This window comes from Jatropha curcas, chromosome 2, assembly GCF_041381405.1.
Source record: "Jatropha curcas cultivar XTBG-Jc1 chromosome 2, XTBG_Jcur_1.0, whole genome shotgun sequence".
In the NCBI taxonomy this organism is placed as follows: Eukaryota; Viridiplantae; Streptophyta; class Magnoliopsida; order Malpighiales; family Euphorbiaceae; genus Jatropha; species Jatropha curcas.
In genome coordinates this window covers 18,401,868-18,420,093 of record NC_143152.1, presented here as the reverse complement: position 1 = coordinate 18,420,093, position 18,226 = coordinate 18,401,868, and the positions used below count along the sequence as shown (strand labels likewise).

The 18,226-nt window shown below is 35.6% G+C and overlaps 2 protein-coding genes across 2 annotated transcripts; one reads left to right on the top strand and one right to left on the bottom strand.

Annotated features, from left to right (window-relative positions):
* Positions 1 to 1,189: 1,189 nt before the first annotated feature.
* Positions 1,190 to 5,407, bottom strand: LOC105640024 (uncharacterized). The gene is made up of 3 exons (XM_012224227.4): positions 5,153 to 5,407; positions 4,591 to 5,070; positions 1,190 to 1,652 (listed from the first exon to the last, which is right to left on the bottom strand). Exons 1-3 carry the CDS (start codon positions 5,301 to 5,303, stop codon positions 1,309 to 1,311), a joined length of 975 nt encoding a protein of 324 aa, XP_012079617.1. The 5' UTR covers positions 5,304 to 5,407; the 3' UTR covers positions 1,190 to 1,308.
* A 7,766-nt stretch (positions 5,408 to 13,173) lies between these two features.
* On the top strand, positions 13,174 to 17,714 carry LOC149498327 (uncharacterized). The gene is made up of 2 exons (XM_089717298.1): positions 13,174 to 14,383; positions 17,674 to 17,714. Exons 1-2 carry the CDS (start codon positions 13,174 to 13,176, stop codon positions 17,712 to 17,714), a joined length of 1,251 nt encoding a protein of 416 aa, XP_089573424.1.
* The last annotated feature ends 512 nt before the right edge of the window (positions 17,715 to 18,226 follow it).

Below are 18,226 nucleotides of genomic sequence, written 5' to 3'. Positions count from 1 at the left end.
CATTTTAAAAGCTATTTAAAATAAAATTTATCAATATCTTTTAAACTTATATCAATTTTTTTTTGAAATAAAGATTTACTCTTGGAACCAAAATTTTTTTTTTGAAAAAAAAAATAATAGACATCACCAAAAACTATGATCAGAATTGCGTCAGATTCGACCTGAACCGAAATTGGACCAGATACTCTGTCATGCCTACATGTATTATGCTCTATCATCTCAATTAGATATTTTGAATCAAGTTTGCATTTTTTTATTCTTTATATAACTGATGTATTATTAAACTTTCTACATAAAAATATAAAAACCTATTGATTTGTATCCCATATATATACATGATTTCCTCTTATTGAAATTTTCAATTTTAATTTCTTCTCACAAAAAATTAGAGGAAGAAAAAAAAGAAAAGAAAAGACATCGAGTCACTACCTCAATTAGGTCATTTTTTTAATCTAAATTAGCTGTGAATATTTAATTTATTGGTTCAGTTTCAATAGAATTGAAATAATACAAATTGAACAAACTAAGTTTTCGTGAAGGAAAATCAATCTAAATGGAATTATTCCTATATTCGAATTAATTCGATTTGGTTTAATTTAATTCAATTTTTGAATTAAATTAGTTTAGTTCTTAATATTTTCAGGTTTTTCGATTTTATATAAAATCAGTCAAAAAAAGAATTTATTAAAATAAAAAATCAAATCAAAATTCTTAAAAATCAAAGCGAATGGTTCTGCATTTTCGATGTTTTACTCTGTTGGCTTAATATATAAATTCAACCATGATGATTCAACTTTTTGATGCATTGAAAACTTTAATTTATAAAATTATATATATTAAACACTTTTTTTCATTCATTTGACATCGCAACTTATAAAATTAGATCAAAACACTTACTGAATAATTAAAAAATATAAAAATTATCATTTTAAAAGTTATATTAACCAAATATCAAATCAATATTTTATATAAAAAAAAGTAAAAAACCTAAAATATTTATTGTTTTTAGTGTAAGAATGTTTGTGGTCTTAAACTTTAGGCACCAGGTTTTTTTTTATCAAAACATGGGGGTTAAATTATGTATTCCTGGACCCACATTTAAATTGCAACCACCTACGCGTCCCTTTCTATAAAAATAAATAAAAAATAAAAAAATAAAAAAAAAGCAAAGGCAACTACAGGAACCATATGAAAAATAAAAAATAGACCATTTTTTAAGGGGAGAAGAACCAATAACAATATCACAACTTCCTAGTAGTACATGAAAGAAAACTCAGAAAAGGAAAAAAGAAACAGTAGCGAAGGAAATTAGAAACGCAGTCTTCTCTTACAGGATTCAAGTGGTAATATTGGTGATGGATAAAAGAAATAACATCCCATTTCTCTGACAGTCTCTTCAATAATGTCTCTGAATATATAATCTTGCAAAGCCAAACCTATTCTCCCAATTTCTCTTCTCTGGCCCCAAGCAATGTCCCTACAAACTTCATTTACACTATCTACCATGGCCTTACTACTCTTCCATGGAGGCGAAGAAGCTAACTTCTCATCACTCCTTTCTGGAATAATTTCTGTTTTGTTTCTCTCAAATAAACTTATGTTGATGATATCCTCTTCTCCTGGCTTCCTTTTCCGTTGCTGTTGTGCTCGCCCTGAACGCAAATGTTCAAATATATGTATATATTATGTTCACACACTGATAACAACTTTAACTTTTGATCTATTTGTACTCGCATGACTTTTTTCTTTCCCTTGTTTGCAATTAACAGTGAAAATGATTATAGCTTAACATCACCATCAATAATTCCTTTTTTCTTTTGCTTGTTTATTTGACAGAGGTTTTTAATGGCAGAAGTAGTAACAGTAGAAAAGGATGAAGATGATGATGATGGAGAGGTTTTTTTTTTTCTTTTTTAAAAAAAAAAAAAAATCAAAGATTGATGGTAAAAATGACACTTTCTTATATATGGAAGATTAAATCCTTTAACCGGCTAATAAAATAAGAACTTCTTTTTAATGTATTTACCAAAAAGACAAGTCAAAATAATAACTAGGGTCAAATATATAAATATAAATATATATATATATATATAATGTCAATTTTAAATAATTATTTAAAATAAGTATGTAGACAAAAATCCATATAGACATATGTATACACATGCACACATGGATTCACATTAGCTTAATATTGTATATAGCATAATTACATTAAACTGCCCCTATAGTTTAATGCATTATTTTTTTTTTATAATAATGCAATGTTTATTTAACTGTTATATATGTACAATTGTGTGGATTTTATAATTTCTTTTTTAATCATAAATCATATAATTTGTTATTCTTATCATATGATTTGTGTTGGGTTATATGTCAGATTTGTGGACCAAAAGACCTAATAACCAATGTTTATAATGAATCATTCATCTTTTTCTTTTAAATTTATTTTTCTTAGGCAGTGTTCCGAAACAACTATTCCACAATAAGTTTTTAAATAACTTTTAGTTTTTTTACTAGTCAAAACACTACAACATTTTTTTTTTAGTGTGTTCATCATTTGAACTAACTATTAGAGGTTAAAATAGCATTTTATAAAAAATTAACCCATATAACGTTTAACTTTTAGCATTTTATGAAAAATTACTCAAATAACTAATAACTGCATGCTACTAAACAACTAATAGCTACCAAAACAACTAGATTCTTAATATAAAAGTTTGCTTGTACATCTCACAATTATATAGTTTTTTTTCCTTAAAAGATTTTGTACTTCAAATTTATTAGTTATTTGTAAATTTATCAATTTCATTTAAATATAACTAACTATTGAATTGAAGATAAAAAATTAATTTTTATTTATATCAAACATAACCTAGATTTGCAAATAAATTCCAAATAAATGACAGAAAAAAAAAAGAAAAAGAAACAATGCAAGAAAGGAAGATTGGGATTAAAGTCATGAGTGTGATGTGCTTATTACATGTGGGGGACAGAAACCTGGTGGAAAAAGATTTCTGCCAACTAAAGCCATAAAGTTGGGTTTTCTTTTCCTTTGTGATTATTATTGTTTTGGTAAGTCTCTCTTTTCTCTCTCTCCTTTGACTGTGTCATTTGAATTGCCAGTGTACTATATATTTAGAGGTTGTGGTCCACCTAACAAGAATGATTACTTTTTAATAAAACAAAAATTCTAGTAATTGTAATAAGTTAACAAAAACTAATTGTAAGGTTAATGGAGTTGTTTGCTTTTACAGAAAAAGAAAACAAAAAGAAGAGAAAGGAAAAGCAAAAATGGACGTTCTTCTTTTCTTGTTTATTTTATTTAGCTGTAATCGTTCTCATTATAACAGTTTACATATATGATGGTGTCTCAACTCAACCGAATATGCTATCATTGTTGACTTGGAATCCTAAACAATGGCCACCAGTGCTTTGCCCATTCCATCATCATATCATTTTTAATTAATTCTTTATATAATTTACATTGATAGAACGTTTCACAAAATTTATATAATTTAAATTTCATAATAAAATTTTTATTTAAAAAAAATTCACATTCCATTACTGTTGGATTAAAAAATAATTTAAAATAAAGTTAGTTTATTTTTTGACGTTAGTAAAAGATAATGGAATTGAGAAATTTCATGTCAAATGTGAGATTTCTTTCTAATTCAAAATTATTAATTTGAGACTATATGATAGAATCTATTAAGTTTCTTACACTTATTTTTTAGATTTATTTTTTGTATATGATATACTTACGGTTTTTATTTGTCCTTCGATGGATGAAAAGGGAGTGTTGCTACTGTTTGTTTCTGTATTTTAAGTTAATCTATATTGGGTGTGGGTTCATATTTTTATTTAACTTTTTTAGGATAGGATAGAGTATATTGGGGAAAAGCTAATGGTTTGGCTGTAGTAACTAGTGAGTATTTTTAACATATCTTCATTTTCTGTTTAATTCTTAAATGAAAAATTCTCCTTATAAAAAAATGCATGAAATATTTAAATTCTGTAACTAAAATTCTACATTGTGGTTCCAAACCACCTATATATTTCTTGTTTTTGCTTATTTTGAATCCCCATTAATTATGTGTAGTGCTTATGGACCTACACATGGACCAAACCACCTCTATATTTCTTTTTCTTTCTTTCTTTCTTTCTTTCTTTTTTTCTTTTTTTTTTTTTTTTTCTTCTAGAGAAGAGGCTTAAGGTTTGTAGTTGAAAAGAAACTAATGGGTTAGATGCCTGGTTCTATGTCTCTAACCTGAAAACCGTTACACATGAGAAAAAGACAAAGCATTTCAGCTTTATGAAAAAAATCCAGTCAGGCTTCAGGACGAAGGAATTAACAGACAATCTAATTCATTTTATCACCAAAAAAGAAAAAAGAAAAAAGAAAAAATAGTCATAAACCAAACAAAACTAGCATTAAATTGCCTTTGTAGTTTTATACTAAAGATTTGTCTGTGTTTTCTTGCAATTGGGCTTATCTTTCTATGCATGCATCTGTAATAGATAGATACGCTCAAAACAAAAGACAAAAGCAATTAATTAAAAAAAAAAATTGAATGAAACGACAATACTAACCATTTGCAGTGCAGTTGTTGTGACGTTTTGAGTAACTGCAGAAAGAAGTGAAGTCGTCCACCATTGAAAGAGTACTTCTCATACTCATGGATATGGCTTCCAACTGATTCCATTTTTCTTTTCTTGTTGTCATATGGTAATACAGTTTCTCAATCTTACTATTGCCGTTTGTAGTGTTGCCACTCACGCTCTTCACCACCTCAATCATCTTCTTTAAACTCTTTAGATCCTGGTCGCATTTCTCCAACGCTCCTAACAGTCTCCGCCGTTTCTCCTCCACCGCTGTTTCTGCCGTTGGAATTTCACTCAGTCCCATCAACCTTGCTATCAGCGCTGGCGGAGAACGGTAGTTGTCGGCTGAGATTCTCATCTCTACCGGCAACGTTGGACTTTTCGGAACCACGTCGCCTGACGATTTCGGGAGATCAGTGCTACTTTCTTGTGGTGGAGGAGAGCCGACGTTCTTTTCTTGCTTCTTTCCTGGAAAATATCTTATGTTAGCAGAGAAAGGAAAAATAGTTTTTGATTAAATTAAAAAATGAAAACAAAAAAAGGAACAAACCGGAAGTGATGAATCTTCGGCGATTATGATATTTGCAAACGAAGCGAAAAATTCCAGACATGCAACCGATGCTCTTGGCACGCACATTTTCCGGTGCTGGAGAAATTTCCCGGTGGGAAGACGATGAAGGCAGGGGATCTTGTTTGTTCATCTCCCTTGCTATCTTTCCCCGTCGCTCTTTCTCTATGTCATGAACTGAAGTTAATTAAACTAGAAAGATTATAAATATGCTTTCCTCTATGTCTGAAGTACACGTTTATGTTTTTGCAAAAAGTGAACACGGAGCCTTTTCTAGGGTTAGGACTAGAATAGTAAAATCCTCCCTATGCACACTCAACTTTTATTTTTACGTATTAAATACTTGAATTTATAAAATTATACCAATTAAATATTTCAACTTATAGAAATTATTATATCCAACACTCAAAATTCTAAATTAGATCGATTAAACTTTAATTAAATAGTTAAAAAAATGTGAAAATTATTGTTCCAAAGATTACACATTGAGTTAATATATATCTTGCACATAAATGTCAAAACTACTAAAAGAATGTTATTGCTAGGCAAAATGCATAAATCCACCCATGTACTTTATATAAAAATCTTGTGACTCTTAACTTTACGAGGAACCTATTATGCATTTAAAGTGATATATTTGATGACATTGCATACTTCTTCATACTAAAAATAATAGTTTTTTTTTTAATATATTTAGGTTTCATGTGCAAAATATTTATTTGATGTGTGGTTAGTGCACCTTTTAGAACAATAGTTTCAGATTTTTCAACAAATTTAATAAGTGTTTAATTAATCTAAATTTTAAAGTTAGAGTATTTAATAGAAAAAATTTTGCAAGTTGAAATACTTAATAGATACAATTTTATAAGTTAAGAGTTTATTAGATCAAAATAAAAGTTAATGGTGTCACAAGATTTTTTTGTGTAAAGTACATGGGTTAATTTATGCATTTCTCCGTTATTCCTAGTATATAGAGGGATGTAATGCTCGCAAATTCGTAACTTTAGGGGAAGAATAATAGGTCATTCCAAAGTTTGGGATGCCACAATTTTTTTCTTTTTTATGAAGTACATGGATATATTTATGCACTCAGCCTTTTTATTGGGCTCAATTTATGATTCAATTTTGATTTTAGTAGAACAAACTTACATTTATTTGGTTTAGTTTAGTAAAATCATAAGCTTAAAAATACAAAAAAAAAAAAAAAAAACCGTAAATGTTAAGGGGAGGACAACTCCTATCATATAGCCACCAATGTTATTTCAATATTGATCCTCTTAATGAATAAAAAATGTAAAAAAAAAAAAAATTCAGCTCAAAATAAAATTTGAACCAAACTGATACAGCTTAGTTCAGTTCAAATTAGTTTAGTAAGGTAGATAAATTTGATTCGATTTTATTCATATGAAAATTTGATTTATTCAGTGTTTATTGATTTAGTATAATTTACTCTTTCTACAGTAGTACATCATAGATTGTTATCATTTATTTATTTAAAATAAAATTAATATTTGGGAGATTGAACATGTCTATTTTAAAAGTGACTTTATCTTATTACTGAAATGACCCGGAAAATTTTTTTTTAAAATTATTCATTTAAAAATTTAATTGTAAATTTCAACCAATGAAATCTAACGGAAAATAATTTTTTATGCTGCGAATCAAACCCGAAAACTAAATTTAAACCATCAACCTCGGTCCAAAAACATGTAAATTAGTTGAAAATCAAACCAAAACCCATGGTTTGGACCAAACCGAACTTAAATTGAACCCAAATCACTCCAGAAGTCCCTAGTATATGGCAAAATTATTTTTGGGTCCCATTTTCTCTCCTCTCTCTCGTTCTTCTCTCCTTATCGCACGATAGCCCCCTCCCCCATACACCCTCCATTTTCTGACCACCAGCCTTGGAATCCGGCAGCCAAGCACTGAAACTTCAAGTGCTCGACGAGAGGAACCCATCCATGGTCTCCATTCACGCAGAAAATGCCTGAAGCAAGAGAAATTGCGCTCGAAAGTGTTGCACCCTACTAATTCCTTTTTTTGGCGATCCACGCCGTTTCTAACAGTTTTAGGCGAAGGACATGCAACGATCGATTCAACTCACTCGTGCGAACATTTCCCCTCCATTGAATTCGATGATGGAGCTTGTATGGTGGAAGCGCCATTAAAGGGTGATGCAGCGGCTATTGAGCTTAATTTCGATCAACTGGCTCACCAAACTTGTAGACGATGGCTTTGAGCTCCTTGTAAGATTTTAAGTGTTTTGGTGTAAACCTTGTGAAAATTTGACATAGATCGTGTCACGCCCGACTCTAATCACCAGAGGAATTGTCCGTTTTGGATCAAGCCAAATCCCCCATACAAGATTGGCAGGATCCACACGGTTTTATCCCGTAGATGAAATGAGAAACTTCCCAGGAGATCAACCATCCTAGGATTTCTGTTAAGCGAGCACGCTCAACCCTGGAGTTCTTCCAACTCTCCAGCCATTCCACCAAAAGGCGCCTCTAATGATTAGTGTCCCCATTTTCGATATATGATTCGATTCATTTCTGTGTCCCGCGTTCCACTGTCCTAGCTAGCCTGCCATCCTAGAAGCTAGCCAGGAGCTTCGCTCTACCCTCCCTCTTAGGATCGCTTTACCGGGTTGGGATGTCACAGATTAGTTATCCGACCACCGTACACGGTAGCGCCAGTGGAGGTTCGATGACCGGCCGGCGAGTCTCTGGCAAATCCCGAAGAGGCAAAATCATCTTCTCCTCACGCGGATCGTGGAATCATAGTCCGATTTTTGATTGGTACGCTCTAAGACTTAGTTTCTCATCTTTGGTATAAACTCCAAATTTAAAATATAAGTTGATCGGGATTAAATAATTAATCGAATACGATTCTTGTTAGGGAACCTCGATAGATAAATACACTTAATTCTAAAAATTTAGAATACAAGTCATTAGAATAATTATTATGAATAAATTATTTAATTTTCGACGCATAGTGTAGCTAGGTAATTAATTTCCAACCAATCTCAGTATATTTTATGAATTCCTTGTTGATTAATAAATTTGTTAGACTGTGGGCTATAAGTTTAAGCTAGAATTTAGGATTTCTAAGAAATGGCAGCTACTACGGGACTGTTTTTTATAAATTTGGACTAATCAAGACCAAGTATGAGTGTATTTTACTTTTCTTTAAGATGATATGAACTAAGTCTATATTGGAGGTAAAAACAAGTGTTTCATAATTTGTTGTAAATATTAGAGTTCTAATGATTAAGATGGAATAAAGTGAGAATTATTTTATAATTGCAACATGTATTTTGTTAATCTCTTGAACTATGGCTTTTAATATTGAGTTTAAACTTTTTGAAAGTGAGTTTGTTGAGCAAGAGTAACAAAAGATAATCGTTAATTGTTGGTATTGTCGTGTAAAAAAGGATGGGCATTTGATTTGATTTATTGCCTGATGAATAGGTTGTGTGGATTGAATGAATACATAGAGAGTACTTGACATTATCTTAACAGGTAGAAAGTCCTATTTTAAAGTGAGGTTCTACCGAAATTTTGATAAAATCTACGCTAGTTATATTTAATGATTAGGTTAATAAGTTTATTTAGAATAATTCTTTAACTCGATATATTTAAAATAGAGTACTTTATTCGATTCAATTCTCTCCTCTCCTTCGAATGTCATTTCATTTAGATCGCTCTAGTTTGTTCACTGCTTTAATAGGTTAGGACAAAAAATTAGAGTGTTTTTCCCATCTAGCAATGTAGGTAATAATAAATAGTATTTACCATTTGCATCATACATAAAATCATTTCTATACAGAGCTTTGTCTTTAATTAATTATTTATTATTATTAATATTATTTATATATTTATTTGAATTAGTATATGAATGTCTATTTGCGCTCTTGCATGAAAATTTTTAATTATTTATTATGCTTGCATTTAATTGCATTGTTTGATTATTTGTGTTGTGACATTTATTTGCCTTGTTTGCATGGAATTGGATGAAGTGGGTCACCATGGGTTTGTGAGGGCGATCTTCGATACCATCGGCCATGTATGGAGAGATCGGTGGCCCCGTGTGCATTTGATAATATGGATTATATGGAAAATCACAGGGTGGCCTCCTGTTGGTATGGAAAGAAAAGAGAGTATAAAAAAAATGAGAGGGCTGATCAAGTGAGGATTAGACTATTCGGCTATGTATGGGGAATCGGCTCCCTGGTGCACATGTCATGAGAGGATGAGCCATGTGTGAGGACGGCTCATCGGGGGTTTCGGTGATGCCACTGACCAATTTCCACTTGTGTGATTACCTGAAGGTGTAATTACTTGTGGATGTTGATGTTGTGCCATATGCTTGACCGACTGTGTGTTCATTTTAGTACTTTAGGAAGCATTTCATGTGAATGCTTGTGTTATGCAATAATTACTATTCATTAATAAACTCGCATTTCTTTTGTTTAGCTTTTCCAGGAATGATACGGATCCGCCATCAATCAACCAAGGAGCTCAAGGGAATATGGAGAATAACATGGGAGATTCATTGGTGCTTCCTAAAAGGGGATTACAAGAAGTCATGCAAAGAGATATGGGGAAGCCATGTTCTTATATTCAAGTCCAAATCACACAAGAGCATCATGATGAGACATTTAACAAGTGTTGTGAGGAACTTGAAGGCATTCCTAGGCTTCTTATGTCGTTAGTGGCATGTGAAGTTGGTGTGCTACAGTTGCACGGCTGTGCCAACTAGCACGCCCCAGACCGTGCACTCTACTGACTCTTTAAGGTGAGAAAAGCCCGCTGCTACAGTGCCCATTTTACTGCGCACGCCCGTGCTACAAGACCGTGCACTCCTCTGACTCTTTAAGTGTGCTACAGTACCATGCTACAGTACCGTGCTACTGCGCACGCCGGTGCTATAAGACTGTGCACTCCTCTGACTCTTTAAGTGTGCTACAGTACCATGCTACAGTACCCGTGCTACTGCGCACGCCCGTGCTACAGTGCCCGTGCTAAAGCGCACGCCCGTGCCAATTAGCACGCCCCAGACCGTGCAACCCACTGACTTAATCGTGTTTCTATGTTTTTATGCTTTATTTAGCTTAGTTCTTTGTTATTTTTGTATGGGCCTTTTGTTAATGGGTCTATTCCATAAGTTAGCCTAATATGTTTAGGTTTTAGTATAAATATTCTCATCTTCTTTGTAAACAACAACTTTTGAGATATTGATAAACTTCATTTGTTCAAGCTTTGCTTGTTCTCCTTGCTTAGAGTGATAGTGAGAAATTGCTTCCTCTAATTGCATTAAGAATTAAGGTAAACTTATCAATTCGTTTGTGGCGTTTATCTTGTTCTTTGCTTGATTATTGGTGTTACCGTTTCACTATAAACGTGGGGTGCCATAGAGCGATTAATCTCGATTATTGGTGTTTCCGTTTCAATATAAACGTGGGGTGCCATAGAGGCGAACTTATATCCCATTCATTTGATTCCCGATCCCGGATCCGCGTCAAGGAAGTAGATTCTTCTTTATACCAGCTAAAGCTCTGTTTCCTTTACTGCAGAGCTAGAAAAGAAATTTCTTAATTTCAGTAATTAATTTATTATATAGTTATACATACGAGAACTTGTTTATATTTATCTGTTAATGAACTATGCAATTATAGGATTGTAACCAACAAATGTATGAGGTTGTTTAGTTATTCATTTATGTGAATGCATGAATCGGTTAGCCCATATTATTAATGTTTTGTATTATAATTGGGCCCAAGCTATAAAGTATTTAAGATGCTAGATTTGAGCCAAAGTATAATATAATTATGAGATTTAGTACGTATGGCTATATGGGCTGATTGTTTGAAATTCATATTGATATGATTGAATTTTAGTGGTTTAGACTTACTATGGGCCTCGGAGACCTTATGCTTACCTGGGCCCTAATGCTGGTCCGACCCATGGTTTCGAGTCGTGAGAATTACTAACTGTTTTTTTTAAGAATAAAATGAATCATTTCATAAAACTTAAAGGACCAAATCCTCCAACACAATATGGTTAATAGAGGAAGGGACTTCCTCTATAAGATATGCTCTCCAACATCAATGGAAAGAACATCTTTAGAAGAGTAAGTGCCATCTTATTATAATCTTTATAAATGTGAGAGCAGCCAAAATAATGGAAAGATTCTGCTAGCATTTCCAATGATTCGATTGAAACCTATTTCCACTTTATGCTATGATTTGCTAGACTAAATCAAAGCAGTCAATCTCAAGAATGATTCATTTGAAACCCATTTGCAACGATCATTGTATTGCAAAGATTACTACCTCTATTTCTGCCTCTTCAGGAGAAAGCATAAGCGACGATTTCTTCAATCCATAATCCATAACTTCTCCCCTCGAGTTTCAAACCATGATGCCAAATCCCACACCAACGTGCTCTTTACCTGTTGCATCTATATCAACTCTGAACAGACTCGATGTAGGAGGAGGCCATGTTCGGTTTCCAGTTTTGCTAAAAATAGTATTAGAACAACATCAGTCCCCTGAAAATCATTTAACAAACACAATGCTTATTACACTATCTCATGAATAGTTAGAACCTTCTTCTGGAAAATAAAAAATTTTCTGGCGCGCCATAGAGACACATAATCATCATCAGAATCTCAGAGTGAGCTACCTCAAAATTCATCAGCCTATCTTGAAACCACTCTTTAAAACCGTTAGCAACTATCCCATCCCTAAGATACAGAGAACATAATAACCAAACCTCCTTAGCTAGCGAACATTTCAACATAACATGAGATACTAACCACATCGAGGACACCAAGGCTCCATCTTAACCCCTCTACACACCAAATTTTGGTTTGTGGGGAGATACTCTTTGCAAGCCCGATAATTGAAGTGTTTCACTTTTATGAGGGACTTTTTGCTTCCACATTCTCCTCCAAAATAAAAGATTATGGTTACCCATTGAGGTTTCTCCTTTAAAGTATTCAAAGTTAGCAAGGGCAATGTAATATGCTGGCATAAGTGAAAAAACTCCACTTTCATTACTTGGCCAAACAAGCAAATCTGTCCATATTCGAGAACCTAACAGAATATTTCAAATGGTGTCGATCCTAGATGGAATAAAATGTTATTTATTAAATCAAATCTCCAAGGGAATCATGATCAATAAGTTCGCTAAAATTAGCATTCACATATAAAATGGAGGGAGACGAGTAGACCTGATATCCTTCAAAAGAAGAAACCTATCTGTCTTTCCAAATCAAAATATTGGCTCCATTGTCCACAAGCTATCTAGAACCTTGTTCAATCAACCGTCGTGCATTACATATGCTTTGATAGATAAAGCTCGGTTGGTAGCTAATTTTGGCTTCTGAAAAGGAAGCTCTTGGGTAATAACGGGCTTTTAAAATTTGGCCTATAAGGGAATCAGTATCTTGACACAATCTCCAACCTTGTTATGCTAATTTGGCGTGATTAAAAGAGTGTAAATCCCTGAATCCTACCCCTCCATCATGTTTCGACCTATAAAGTAATTTCCATATTGCCCAATGAGTCTTTTTTCCATAATTTTTTGACTCCACCAAAACCTCGCCACAAAACCCTCAATCTGGTGGAATATGATAGACCACCACGACGGTCAACGAGGGTGATAGTAAGGAATAAGAAGTATTTGGATTAACTATGTCAATTATTTATTGAGCAACAATTATATTTTTTATTTCTTTGTTGTTTACTTGGTCATGATTCTGTTAACGAATCTGGCTAAGATATCTCCTAAGTGCTGTTAGTAGCCATTAGAATAGGAATAACAGTGGCAACTTCTCCTATTTAAATTCATTGTAGCTACAGCTGTTGAATAATGAAAAATAACCAATGCCTCATATTTTCTTTATTCTTTCTTTTCTGTGGCTTTGACTGGGACCTAACATTGGTATCAGAGCCCGCTTCTATACCCTTTTCCTCAGTTTTTTTCCTTTTGTTCATGGCAACCAACAAAGAACGAATTGAAAATCTAGAATTTGGTCTTGGCCAGCTCCAAGATAATCTGTCAAGAATGCAGCAAGGGCTTAGCGAAGAACTGCAGCAAATAAAGGCAGCTATCACTAAGTTCTCTGAACTCTCAATTCCTAACAGAGACACATCTGCTGGCGCAAGCGATCGATCCAGCCAGAATCGCACCAACCAAGATGACTCTAAAAGCGTAGGAAAGACGTTGTATTCCGCCAAATTAGCAAAATTGGAGTTTCCGAAATACACTGGAGATGATCCCACTGAATGGTTCACAAGAGTGGATCAATTCTTTGAATACCAAGGAACTCCAGATCAAGAAAAGGTGTCCTTGGCCTCTTATCACCTGCGGGGAGAAGCAAACGAGTGGTGGCAGTGGCTTCGCAGGACGTATACCGATGCAGGGACAACAGTAACGTGGGAAATCTTTTCTGACGAATTGTGGTCTCGATTTGGGCCTACCGACTGTGAAGATTTTGATGAGTCCCTCTCAAAAATTCGTCAGACCGGCCTCTTACGAGATCATCAGCGAGAGTTCGAGAGGCTTGGCAACAGAGTAAAAGGTTGGACACAGAAGGCATTGGTTGGAACCTTCATGGGTGGTCTTAAACCCGAAATTGCCGAAGGAATTAGAATGTTCAAGCCGAAAACTCTGAAGGAGGCCATTAGCTTGGCACGAATGAGGGATGAACAATTGCTGCAACAGAAGAAGGCAATTCGTCCATCCTTCCAAACAGGCTCTTCGTCGCCAACTAAGAACAAACCCACTACACCAGTCAAGCGGCTGTCTTGGGAAGAGATGCAGAATCGGAGGGCAAAGGGGCTGTGTTTTAATTGTGACGAAAAATTCATTCCGGGCCATCGGTGTTCTAAACCCCAGCTACTGTTACTTGATGGCGGGATTGATTTTGAGGACGATGAAGATGTCGAGGAGCTTGAAATTTCTTTACATGCACTCTCCGGTTGGTCCTCAGCTGGTACAATGCGTATTGTGCTCCAAATTATGTCTTTTGAACTAATTGCCCTTGTTGATAGTGGTTCCACCCATAACTTTATCAGTGAAAAGATAGCTGAATTGATTAAACTTCCGGTGAAGCCGATTGCACCTTTCCAAGTTAAGGTGGCCAACGGGACTCCATTACTATGCAACGGCAAATTCAAGGACACTTCATTCTCCCTACAAGGTATTCCTTTTGTCGCTACATTCTGTGAATACTCAAATTTTGAGGCTTCTCATGTTGTTGGTGGCATGTGAAACTCTTTAAATGGAGGAAAACACGCTGCTACAGTGCCATGCCAATTAGTTTGACTTTGCTACAGTTAGTTTGACTTTTCTACAGTAACTTTGACTTTGCTGCAGCAACTGTGCAAACAGTCCGGCCGGACCGGAGGCCATTTTGGACATTTACTGGAAATATGTCAATATGGTACTTGAAACGTCCGAAATTTCACGAGGATCGCAGAACCGGTCCCGGAATGATTTTTGGAGGTCGGAAACTCCCAAAAAAGCTCCCGGAGCGAGACATGGTGGCCACCACCAACTACGGCGGCGCCGGCTGCCGGACACGGCGGCTCCTGCTGCCCAGCATGGGCGGCACCTGCCGCCCCACCGCCTGGGCAGCAGCAGCCGCCCAGCATGGGCGGCACCTGCCGCCCCACCGACTGGGCGGCACCTGCCGCCCCACCGACTGCGCGGCACCTGCCGCCCTCCCGGCGGCACCTGCCGCCCGGGACCCGAAAATGGCCTATAAATAGGCCATTTTCAGTCCAATTTTGGCACACCTGTCTGTATTGACGGACGAATCCTTCTCCCTCTCACGCTCCTTGCGTTTTCTTTACCGCTTTTTGCATTTTAATTTAATTTTTATTGCATTTTTATTGTGATATTTGGACATTAAAATTAAACAAATTAAAATTAATTAATATTTCCTAAGCGAGGAGCTTAATCCGGAGTTAAGAAGCGGTCGTCGATTAAATCAGGTATGTAAACAAAACTCTGCCTATTTAATTTTAGCACTTCATGCATATTTCTCTTCTACTCTTAATAATTCTACAATTGCATAAATGCATCCACGTCATTATTTTTGGTAAATAAACTGCCTTAATTAATTTGATTAAGCTTAAATGCCCGGTTAATCAATAATCGTGGTATTAAAGTTTAAATCCGACAATATTGGCTAAAAGAGCCTAGTTAATTAATAACTACGGTTCAATTGCCTTATTTCGAACAAATCCGGCTTAAGCCCAATTAATCAATAATTGTGGCTAAAAGCCTTAATCAATCACGTTTCGACAATAAATTGTGATTAAGCTCGAACGCCCGATTAATCGATAATCGTGGCATTAAAGCCTAATCCGCACATTTTGGCAAACTAATTGCCTAAAACAACATCTTTTGGCCAAAGGCCTAAAATCAACCATTTTTAGCAACAAATCGCTTAAAATCAATCTTTTGGCAAAATGCCTTAAAATCAACATTTTCGGCTTAAAACCGTAAAATCAACCATTTTGGCGACAATCGCCTAACTCGCACATTTTGGCAGCAATTGCCTAAATCAAATCATTTTGGCTAAAAGCCATTAAAATCAACATTTTTGGCAACATGCCTAAAAACCAATCAATCTTTGGCGAAATGCCTAAACAAAATGCACAAAGCATACACACACTCATGCACGAAGCATATACACAATCATGCACAAAGCATACACAAAATCATGCACAAAGCATACACACTTATGCACAAAGCATACACACGCACAAAGCATACACACTTATGCACAAAGCATACACACTCATGCATAAAGCATACCCATTCAAAGCCCTTCAAAGAAGGCCTATCGAACTACGTTGACTTTGATCTTCCATTCAAACGGAAGTACGTAGGCACGTTCGGGATTTCACCCCGGGTGGCAAGTCAAAATCACTCAAACATTTCATTAATCCATCATTTACCTTGCAAAGCATTCATTCATTGGTTAGTTTATCGGCATGACATAGTCTCGGGATCCATCTCGGGTTCGTAGATTGTGCCTTAATCATTGGGATAATTAATCTAGTAACTAGGTTAATTAAAAATGGAGTCACTTAGGGTTTTTCCTAGTTTACCCTAAAATAATTAAACAAGGTGGCGACTCACACACATCACGTGTATTTCTTCTCATTCATCATATGCATCACATGCCTATATGACATTTGGGGAAGGGGTTCACAGTTTGGCGACTCTGCTGGGGAATTATGTAATCATTTTGCATAAAGCGGACTACGATTGTTGTGTAAACTAACCCGCCCTTCTTTAGGGTATTATTTTACAATGCTTTGTTTTGCAGGGTATCCTAGCACGAATCAAGTGTTCTTTCTTTAAGAATACTTGATGAGGAAATTTGAACTTAATTGAAAATTTTAATTAAGACATTAAAACTTGTTGATTTATTTGCACGATTGAGAATCTTTTTCTCCATTGCATAAAAAATGAACTTCAAATGAATTTCTTCTTTTCTGTTCAAACTTCTGAGTCTGGATAGCAAGTAGCGCTGATCGGCAGGTCTCTTTGATTATGTCGACGGACAGCCAAAGCGTCCTCCCTGTTACCGCAAACCATCCTTAATCCTTTTGGGGGTGGCACATGGGTATGCGTACCGTTGGACCCACGCGAAACTCCTTGTTTCACATGTGGTTAGGTATATCCATACTCAAGGTTCAAGGGTCCCTTAATGAGCCGATTCTCTATTTGTGTCATAGCCTATAGAACCTATCCTTTAGGACTGTATGCACCCGATGATGCTGAATCATTCCATTAAAAATGAATTATGTTGTGATGCTGTGCGCATTCACGCATTCATCCCATACTTCACGCAAAAAAAAAAAAAATTTTTTCCATTTCAAAGTTGGAAAATCACATTTTGGTCCCTGAGACCTGAAAATTCACATTTTTGGTCCCTAAGACCTGAAAAACTTACATTTTGGTCCCTAAGACCTGGAAAATCACATTTTGGTCCTAAAATTTCCGATTTGGTCACAAAGGCCCAAAAATTCCCAATTTGGCCCATAAGGCCCAAAAATTCACAATTTGGCCACTAAGGCCCAAAAACTCACATGTTGGCCCATAAGGCCCAAAAATTCACAATTTGGCCACTAAGGCCCAAAAAACTCACATGTTGGCCTCAAAGGCCCAAAAATTCACATTTTGGCCCCTAAGGCCCAAAGAAAAAAATTCTTTGAGAACCTGGGGCCTTTCAAAAAGTCGAGGTGTCCAACCCTAAGCACTCTACCTTACATATCACATCCCATTGGGTCTTATCCTAGGTGTCCTAGCCTACCAACACTACCCTACATTGTTTGGTCATACCAACCCACATCACAAGGGTCAAGTCCAAATACCTTACCCTTACACTACCCTACCTCACACTATCTCACATCCCCTATGAAAACACCTTATATAGGATAGTCTAATCCTTTTGACTATGTCCTTTCACAGGTACCCCTCCAAAGACCACCTGCACCCAAAACGCCAACTGAGCTCTCACCCACAAGACCAATTTCACCAACCGCACCAATGGCATCACTCACCGACATCCAAAACCTCATTGAACAACTGGAAGCCAGGATGGAGGCTAGAATGAATGAGGCGTTGGCTGCCCAAAGAATTGCCCTATTAGCTAAACTAGGCGGTAGTAATGGAAATGGGGCTCCAGTTGGGGGAAATGGTAATGCTGCCTCCAATCAAGGACCTGGTGCTACATCTGCATCCTCAAACCCTATCCCTAACTTGGAAGAAATGCCCTCCAAAACTGCTTCTGAGTTGGAAGCTCAGAAAATGAGAGAAAAACTGGAATTGTTAGAAAGATCTGTTACTACCCTTAAAACACACAAAGAAGTGGTGGACATGGACTCCTTGTCCTTGTTCCCCAAAGCAAGATTACCTACAAAATTCAAGATGCCCAACATGGATAAATTTGACGGAACCACTTGTCCCAAAACGCACCTGAAAATGTATGTGGGTACCCTCAACCCCTTTGGCCTGAACAGCG

Bases quoted from the DNA above. Each gene is read 5' to 3' on its own strand.
- LOC105640024 (XM_012224227.4), bottom strand. From the start codon at position 5,303: ATGAACAAACAAGATCCCCTGCCTTCATCGTCTTCCCACCGGGAAATT. The intron at 5,071-5,152 runs GTTTGTTCCTTT...GATATTTTCCAG, and splicing joins CCGAAGATTCATCACTTCCG to GAAAGAAGCAAGAAAAGAAC. The intron at 1,653-4,590 runs GTTAGTATTGTC...ATTTGCGTTCAG, and splicing joins CAACAACTGCACTGCAAATG to GGCGAGCACAACAGCAACGG.
- LOC149498327 (XM_089717298.1), top strand. From the start codon at position 13,174: ATGGCAACCAACAAAGAACGAATTGAAAATCTAGAATTTGGTCTTGGC. The intron at 14,384-17,673 runs GTATTCCTTTTG...GTCCTTTCACAG, and splicing joins CACTTCATTCTCCCTACAAG to GTACCCCTCCAAAGACCACC.